This window comes from Quercus lobata, chromosome 1, assembly GCF_001633185.2.
Source record: "Quercus lobata isolate SW786 chromosome 1, ValleyOak3.0 Primary Assembly, whole genome shotgun sequence".
In the NCBI taxonomy this organism is placed as follows: domain Eukaryota; kingdom Viridiplantae; phylum Streptophyta; class Magnoliopsida; order Fagales; family Fagaceae; genus Quercus; species Quercus lobata.
The window spans coordinates 1,461,755-1,471,385 of NC_044904.1; the positions used below are offsets into that span (position 1 = coordinate 1,461,755).

General features: G+C 34.6%; 1 protein-coding gene across 1 annotated transcript; it reads left to right on the forward strand.

Annotated features, from left to right (window-relative positions):
* Positions 1–766: 766 nt before the first annotated feature.
* On the forward strand, positions 767–9,095 carry LOC115972866 (SEC12-like protein 2). Its single transcript, XM_031093125.1, has 10 exons — positions 767–1,198; positions 2,768–2,862; positions 3,157–3,307; positions 4,209–4,300; positions 4,435–4,534; positions 5,383–5,458; positions 5,537–5,657; positions 6,157–6,273; positions 6,375–6,442; positions 8,818–9,095. The coding sequence occupies exons 1-10, from the start codon at positions 905–907 to the stop codon at positions 8,901–8,903; spliced, it is 1,200 nt and encodes a 399-aa protein (XP_030948985.1). The 5' UTR covers positions 767–904; the 3' UTR covers positions 8,904–9,095.
* Positions 9,096–9,631: the final 536 nt, after the last annotated feature.

Consider the following 9,631-nt stretch of genomic DNA (forward strand, 5'->3'; position numbering starts at 1 on the left):
AAGACTCGATTTTGGGCCCCTAAATCGAGCTTCTAAGACTCGATTTTCATGCGTTGTACCTGTCTGATGTGGCGCTTTGTCCAGGTGGCGTCTACATGAAAATCGAGTCTCTAAGACTCGATTTACATTTAAAACAAAAACAAAAAAAAACTATAAGGGCAGCAGGAAAAGAAAGCCCAGAAACAGAGAAGAAAACTAGACGAAAAGAAAACCCAGAAATAGAGAAGAAAGCCAGAAAACCACAACGCGTTCATCAGAGAAGAAAGAAAAAAAAAAAAAAAAAAAAAAAAAAAACCCAGAAACAGTCGCGGTGAGGCGACTTGGTCGCGGGGCGACCTGGGTCGCGGGGCGACCTGGGTCGCGCGCGGCCTGTGTGTGTCGCCATTCCTTCTTCTTCTTCTTCTTCTTCTTCTCTTTCTTTTTTTTTTCTTTCTTTCTGCCTTTTCTTTCCGCTGTTTCTGCATTTTGGGTGATTAATATTTTATTTTTCGGTGGAAATCGAGTCTTAGAGACTCGATTTTCATGTAGACGCCACTTGGACAAAGCGCCACATCAGACAGGAATGACGCATGAAAATCAAGCCTTAGAAGCTCGATTTAGGGGCCCAAAATCGAGTTTTTAAAACTCGAGTTGCTAAAAATATATATAGTTTATAAACGAACCCTATTAACTAAATAGTTCGATTTTGATGGGTAATTACCCATTTTCGCCATCAAACTTTACACTGCACCTACAAACACTTGTACACGTAGATAAAAAAGAAAAAAAAAATTATTATCCGCCATTTTTTCGGACTTTGTGAGCATATCCCTAGATATAATTACTCCTCCTTACGCCTTACGCAGACTGACCACTTTGAAGGTAAATCATGTAACGGTTGTGGGAAAAAGAATTTGTAGCGTATATGTTTGAAATGCCGAGGAAGAAGATCAGGATTGTGCCTCTTACTCGCAACTTTCAGAAATACGGTCTGCCTTTGTATGCGGCCGCTTGGGTTTTGTACAAACTTCTAGATCCAGATCCAGATCCAGATCCAGGTCCATCCACCAGCGATGAAATTTCCAACGCAAAATCAAAATCGGCTCAGAAGAGCTACATCGTTTTGGCCGGCGGTGGCGGCGAGGGTCGGAGTGGTATCCCAAACGCTGTCCTTCTCGTCGAATTCGATTTCACTGCCAAGTCCCTTTCCAATCTTCCTGTAATACAATTTCTTATTATTCTGATTTCGATTTTAATTTCAATTTTCCGTTTCTGAAATTTATTTATTTATTTACATAGATTTAGGGCTTTTGTTGAATTCGAGGATCAGTAGTAATTGTTAGTATCAAATTGCAATTAGGGTTAGGTCAAATCGCAGTTCAAAGTTTAACACGGACACAGATAATTTTTGAAAAATTTAGGAAACGGCATGGCGGAAATTGGATTAATTATTCAATATATTTTTTAGAAATTAGAATATAAACTAAGAAATAATAGATAAGTGTCGCTCCTGCAGTTTCTCAAAAAAAGAGTGAAGAAAAGAAAAAAGGAAACAGTTGGGACATGCTTGCAGAAGTGTCCCGTGTCTGACATGAGTACAGCACCTCAAATGAAGCGTTTGTCTGATAGGTTTTCAAGGTAATAATATAGGAAGCATGGACATGGGCACGACACTGTGACACGAGCAATTTTTGAAAAATTATAACATGAAACAGCTGGTACGACACCAATATGACATGGGTACACACTGATATGACAAGGGTTTAGCACTCTAAATGAAGTATTTGTGCATCTTAGGTAATAATTATTACAATGTAATAGGAATCTTTATTACGAGGAATATAAGAAAATGAAATAACTATTTCTATTCATTTGTTTGGTGATAACACATGAACAGAGTCCTAAATATGTATTCTAGGATTAGGAGGTGGTAGAATGCCATCATATTTTTATCAAACTTAATAAACTACCATTTTTAAGAAGTTATATTTTATATATATATACACACACTTTTTGTGAATCAGACTTAAGACTTAGTATTTTGTTACAAATACACTGAAAATATTATTTCTTGCGTTAAACATTTACTTATTAAAAAAAAATACTGAAACAAATTATATCATTAATATTGTTTTTTCAAAATTAATAGTTTCATAAACATAAAATAAAATAAAATAAAATAATGGATCACATCTTACAACAATATGCTAGTTTCCACTCAAAATATTAAAATAATATTATATTTTTTTTAAATTATTTATCATTTAAAAAAAAATATCAAAACCAAATTGTATAATCTAGCATGTCTTTTCATATCACTGTGATGTCATTGAATACAGAACCAATAGTGAGAATAAATAAAAATGATTACAGAACCAACAATGAGAATAATGGTGGAGGAGAAAATTGAAGAAGAGCTATAATTGTAGTGAATAACAAAGCATGAAAAAGAAAGTTGTGAATTAGGGGCAGGGAGAGAGAGAGGCCGAGCAGCTGTTTTGCTTGTGTTTTTAGGAATTTTCATTTTTATAGCTATTACACAAGTTAAGGATTAACTATTACAAAATTTTGCTAAGGAATAGTTGTTCTTCGTTTAAAAGAATAGCTATTCCTAAGGAATAACTATTACTTGTAATAAAAGCACAACCAAACAATTGCATTGTAATTTCTTTGGAATAACTATTACATTACAGGGTCTATTACAGTTTACCATACATGCCCTTAGTGCCAAGCTTTTGAGATAGCATTCTGAATTGATGCATAAATTGTCTCTCTCTTTGATTTTCAGGTGTCTAAGTTTGTAACTGCCTCTGATTTGCCATATAGAATGGCAGTTCACCCACGCGGAGACGGTGTCGTTTGTTCATTCCCCAAGAGTTGCAGGTATTCATCTTCTAATGTTTTTGCCTTTGTAAACTCACCAATCATCAGAATTATTGAGAATGAATAATATATCTGTAGTAATAAATAATAGAATGAACTTATCAAAAAAAAAATAAATAATAGAATGAATTGCATTTGTTGCAATTAAAATCAGTGTTCTAAACTAAGTTTTGTAACTTACAAAGATGTACTATATCAGTGTATCCCATAGCATAAAGGTGAAGGAACTCAACTTTTTTAAAGATGTGCCTGAGTTTTATAAATTAAACCATTAATCGAGCATTTTTAATGCAGGTTGTATGTAATAGATGAAGAAAAGAGCGAGGAAATTAAAAAATTAGTTCTAAATCTGTCTGATAAAGTGCTCACCCGGTTGGAAGATGTTGGACAGCAGTTAGCATTAAAGTTTAACAATGAGGGTTCTGCACTTGCTGCTGGTGGTGAGGTAGTATCGTCTTTCACATTTTCTAGACTACTTGTTTGCTGCATAACGTTGAGGTGTTGGACAGGAATTAGCATGGATGTTTTTTTACAGATGTCTAATTACAATTTTTATGTGTAAGTCGTATGTGTTGGTTGTGTTTGAATTTTACAAGTTCAAACTTTTGTTAGAAAATACATTGTAGTCATTTCAAATTTTCAATGACCAAATCAGAATATAATTTTTCCTTTTACAACTAATATATTTTCTTTTTTGTAATATTTTACCCCCAGCATGATCAATTCTCTGGTTTTCTTTTCTGATGATCAACATCTATTCAAGCAATGAGTTTTGTGTGTTGTTTAATGAAGTTAACTCATGCTCCATCTATGCCATTGCTGAATCTCTTTTCCAAATGTGTCTTGGTTCATGCAGATGCAGTGGCGGAGCCAAGATCTGACTTAAGGGGGGGCAAAAATTACATTTGACATCACATTTATGCATGTGCAAGTGAACATATATATATAGTATTTGAGATCAATTTTCAAAATAATAATTCATTCATGTGTATATTAAGCAATATTTGAATACAAGAAAATTCAAAATAAAATAACATATTCATTATATTATTTATCTATTAGGGTTTTATTTACATAAAAAATCATTTTGAAATTGTAATTATACAAATGTTATATCAGACGGGTTTTGGTTTTGGTTTAAAAAACCATCCTATTTATTAACTATTTATTTGTATAATTTTTAAATGCATTTATTGTATTATATAATATAATAAAAGAAATATTAATAGATTTTTTTGGTGGGGCCATGGGGGGCAAGTGCCCCCCCCACCCCTTCGATCCCCCTTGGCTCCGCCCCTATGCAGATGTAAGATGCCATATGACTATCTGAATTTTGTGCACTACAGGATGGAAATTTAAGGGTCATCGAGTGGCCTAGCATGGAAGTTATTCTCGATAAAGCCGGTCCTCATAAATCTGTGAAGGATGTAGATTTCAGGTTGATAGCATGCACTTGAAATATTACTCTTAAATTGCAATATCCAAAAAAAGGAAAAGGGGAATTTGTACGTGTTACCTCTTTTATTTGTAATGAAGAGCTTATACTGATACGCTGGCTTTGTTGTCTTGCAGCCCTGATGGGAAATACCTTGTCTCCTTGGGAAATAGTGGTCCTGCTAAGGTTTGGGATGTAACTTCCAAAATAGCCGTAACTTCACTGTCAAAGGAAAATGTGAGCAATTAATTAAAATTCCGTCATGAGGGAAAATCTTTTTATTCTGAACTTTAGTTGAATTAGAATGATACTTGGCTTTCTAAGTTGACAACTGCATCTAGTCAAGTAGATTTGTTTGATGGTTTTAACATGCAATGCAGTTTAATTTTCAATTGTATGAGCAGAAGAGGATTGTATTATTAAAAACTACAAAAATAATGAGTTGGCTAACCTACTGGCTAAATGTATGTAGAAATCAGAATATCATATACTAGATGTACTATAAAATAAAAGTTACAACATGCTATGGTCGCACCAAGTGGACTCTCTCTCTCTTTCTCTCTCTCTACATTATTATCAAAAGTTTATAAAAATTTTGAAAAAAAATTCAGTTTGTTTTTAATTTTTTTTAAATGTACAAAAAAAATTATTTTATTTTATTTTACTAACAAAAAAAGGGTCTTACACATCGTGCTTGCATTATGTGGCTCAATATAAAGACATATTATATGACATGTTTTTGCCATGTGGCATAGTGTAAGTATACTAGTTCGTATATTAGAACTATTAATAATCTATTGCATTATAATTTTTGTATTTGATAGAAACTTTATTTTAAATGATGATATGTGCCATGTAATTTAAAAGTAACTTCCGTTCTTTAATTTTTACTATCTTTTTTATTGTTTAATTCCAGTTATATATTATTGAAATATTTTATTTTTCTTGCGTATGATTTTATATTAGTGTGTATCTCACAGATATAATAGTAGTACATCTTTTAAAAGTCTTAGTGCTTTTCCTTTGATTTGATTTGATAATTCTTCTAGCATCTGGTTGAACTAATAAGATTTGTTAACATACAGGATGAGGTTTTCTGCTTTTGTAGATTTTCTGAGAGTAATGATATGAATCAGGTCCTATATATTGCTGCAGTGACAGGTGAAAATCAGACCAGTTTCTAAAATAAGTTACAGTACCGTTTCATGAGCTGACCATTGTGATTATTATTCTACACAGGTAAAGGTGGAAGCATTGTAACATGGGATACAAAAACATGGAAAAGGATGGGATCAAAGACTGTAGTTCATGACACAATTTCCGCCTTTAGTGTTTCACCAGATGGAAAGCTCCTTGCCTGGTAAAAACTTGATTGGCTAGTTTCAAGTGCTCAAGGAGATGAATTTTCACCTCCCTCATGGTTTTATTTTTTAAGTTTTGTAGCTTTTATGTATGTGATTGTGCTTTTTATCTCCAACAATTCTCCCTTCTAGAGTAATCTACCGTAGAGAATCTCTGATCTCTCAGTCACTGGTCAAGACTTGAGGAAGAATATAATTTAAATGCATTTGAAGACATTTTGCAATGGTTTGGTTTCTAAGACCATTGGCTTAAGGAAAATTATGACAGCAGCTGTTGCTGCCTTCAAGTTCAGCCTTTCTTTTCAATAATCAACATCTGTTTCCAGTCTTGAAATGGCTAAAACTAACTTGCTTGGTCCAATCCTTTGTGGAAAGGATTTCCTTTATTTCTGAAAAAGAAAACTTTTTTTCTTCCATTACAATATTTACTGTTCATGCTCATACAATGCATCTTCTTGAACACTTAACATTTCCTCCCTTTGATTGGTTGACATGCAGTGGGACAACTCAAGGAGACATTTTTATTTTAAATTCATCCAGTAAGCAGGTTCAGACAATTGTTAGGAAAGCACACCTTGGCTTTGTAACTGCACTTTCATTCGCACATGACTCAAGGTTGTAAAAAAAAAAATCTGCGTTTTGCTTCTTAATAACAATAATCCTGCAACTTTTCCTCTAATTAATTTGACAGTGAAGCATCTAAACTCTGAATGCAGGGCTTTGGCATCTATTTCCCTGGACTCAAGTGCAAGAGTAACACTATTCGAGGAAGAGGATAAAACTGGTACATGCCTCCCTAGATTTTCTGTTGGGCTGGGTTGGGTTGGCAATGGACAAACTGCCATTTACCCTCTAAACTTGTTTGTTGGGACAATCGATAATTTAACATAGTATCAGAGCAGGAGATCTTAAATTCGATACCTAACTTTGCTATACCTCCCATTTAAAATGTTAAAAATCTCTCGTGTTAGACCCACTTATTAAGTGGGAGTTTAGGCACATATGTGAGAGGGAGTGTTAGAATTATTATTAAATTCATCATTTTCTAACATTTTAAGCTTTTGGGACGGTAATTTGACATATGCCAAGATACCGAGAACAACAAAAAACAAGTGAGATCTGACAAAGAGCCTCTGAGATCTGATGACCACCACTTAGAACTAAAACAACCTCTGAGATTGGAGGAGGTTTTTGGTAACCCTCAATAGACTGCTGCCGAGAACAAAAAAACAAAAGCCAACCTTTGAGATTAACCATAGCCAAGAAAAAGCCACTGGCAACACAAAATGTGTTGACTATGATAAACAACCTACGAGATCCAATGACCACCCCAAAGCAAATGCAAGAAAGAGAGAACACCAGGGATTACTTGGTTTGGCCAACGGCCTACATCCATAGGATAAAGTCTTTGTGGCTACATATCTCTTTATTGTTTACTCAATTTAACGATTACCTTGAACCCTTAACAGAGTATATATAGAGGCTAAAAGCTTGGATTAGCCCTACATGAGCTTACAACATAACTGGGCCTCTTGAGGCATTACATCAACCCAATATCATTTAACACTCCCCCTCAAGCTAGAGCATAAAGTCATATAGGTCCAGCTTGAAATAAATAAACTCTAAACAACTTCTACAAAGTGCCAACTTGCTTTAAGAGGCTGAAAAATGATATGAACTGGCCAAAACTTAAGGGAACCAACCAAAAACCTGAGATGAATTGGCTGAAGTTCTTCAATACCAAATAGGTAACCAATTAGAGGTTTTATAGGGGCTAGGTTTTCCTTATCATGGATAAGGGAGAGGCAGAAACTATACCCAAACAAAAAAAGGTATTTGCCAAATAACTTTTTATCCTATCCAAGATAGGGAATAGCCAAATACTTGTACCCGAACAACCCCTTATCCATCAAACAAGTTTTATTCCTTTACAAGATTGAGTTATCCTTATCTTGGAAAGGGAATACTTAAGCCTTGAACCGAACAAGGGTATTCCTTGTCAACTTTGACCAACAACCATGCTTGGTAGCCTCAGAACTCGCCAGCGACCATAGTGGTGGCAACCAACAACTTCGGTGACAACAACAGCCAGCAACCATTGAGAGAACCACCCTGAGACCACCGGAAAAGCCACTGCAATCTCCAGCGAGCAACCTCCATAACTAAATTTGCCAAGACTTATCGGAATATGCCGAAAACAACATCCTACAACAACAAAAAATCCACCGAGAAATGTCTGAGAACAACAGAAACAACTGAGATCAGTGGAGGATGGTTAGAAACCACCACCGATCCACCGAGAACAAAAATAGAGGCCAACCACCGAGATTTACCAAGCTGTGTTACGGGTCAAATTTGGATCTTGGGTCAGAGTTGTTCCTTCAGGTTGGATCCACAACACCACCACCACCACCACAACCAACAACAACAATGAACAGCCACTGGCGACGGCAATGAGACAACAAGCCAAGAACAACCACTAGCAACCACAACCACCAAGACCTACCAACAACCACTGATAACACTACAAAAGCAATTGGCCACAGGAAAGTGGCTCTAATACTATATTAAAGATGAGAATAAAATAATATAAAGAAGCAGAAGCAAGAAAGAGAAAAGAACATGAGGTATTACGTGGTTCTGCCAATAGCCTACATCTACGGGATAGAGCCCTATCGGCTACATTTTATTGTATACTCAAGTCAACGATTACAGTGAATCCTTAATAAGGTATATATACACAAGTCAACGATTACAGTGAACTCTTAATAACATATAGATAAGAGCTTATAATGAGTGAAACTAAAAAATATTCAGGACCTCTATAACTAAAGGGGATAGAGGAGTCTCATTTCCTGAAGGGCTTATAAGCAAAAACACTTGTGAAAGATTATTGAAAGCAAAATACACTCTCAAAGGGTATTGGTTGGAAAACTTAATTTCTACAATGAATCGGATGTATGCATCTTTTCTCTCACAAAATGTAAGCCCCACAATTATGTTGGACCAACATTTTGTGAGAGGGACAAGATACATTTATCTAATACACAAGATACCTTCAACTCTTTTTTCTACATTTTAATTTATCTTGTGTTGACTTGGGATTTCCTTTCATTTCTTGGTGTTTTTTTTTTAATGTTTTTAATTTCAATTTTTCAGGAGGATTGAGCTTGTGGGTCATTGTACTCGTCCTTTTACTTGCCGTTGTTGTGTATTTTATGATGAGTCAAGGAATCCTTAGCTAGAGGTTACAATAATAATGTGCATTTCAAAAATGTTGTTTGATTCTGTAATATGATGCACTTTGGAAATTCCCCTTAATGCTGCTTTCGAGATTTTATTCAAACCTTTGGTGATGGTATTGCTATAGTAATGACTCCCTCCATAAGAATAAGATGATAAAAGTTCATGCAAACTAGATCCGTCATTTCTTTTAATATCTCATGTCATAATTCTTGGATCCGTGAAATTCATGATATGTTGTACACTCAATCGATGGGTACAAAGATTAGTGGTTATTTGGAATCTCATTTTGAAATCTCATTATTTTGAAATATACCTTTCTAAACCTCAAATTTTTTTTAGGTACACGTCATTTTCAAGGTGAAAAATACCTTCTCTCATATAATAATGAGCCTCACAAATTAAATTCATAATAAAACACGCTCTGGTGGTTAAGGGTGGAGATACTGCCGGTCAACAAATTAATGTGACTTGTGAAGTACAACAATTATTAAGAAATAATCGAGTTAGAAAGTATCAGCAACTGGTTTTATCATAGGACAGCTCATGATCTATTACTCAAAATTCATTAAATTCATAGAAAAATCTATTACTCAAAATTCATAGTAAAATAACTCGTGAGAGAAGGGAGAATTGCTCTCAATGTATTAATTTTCCCTCATTCCAAGCATTAGCAATAGTTTTGTTGTTAAAAGTTTTGTTGTTATTATTAACTTAGAAATCCCTTTGC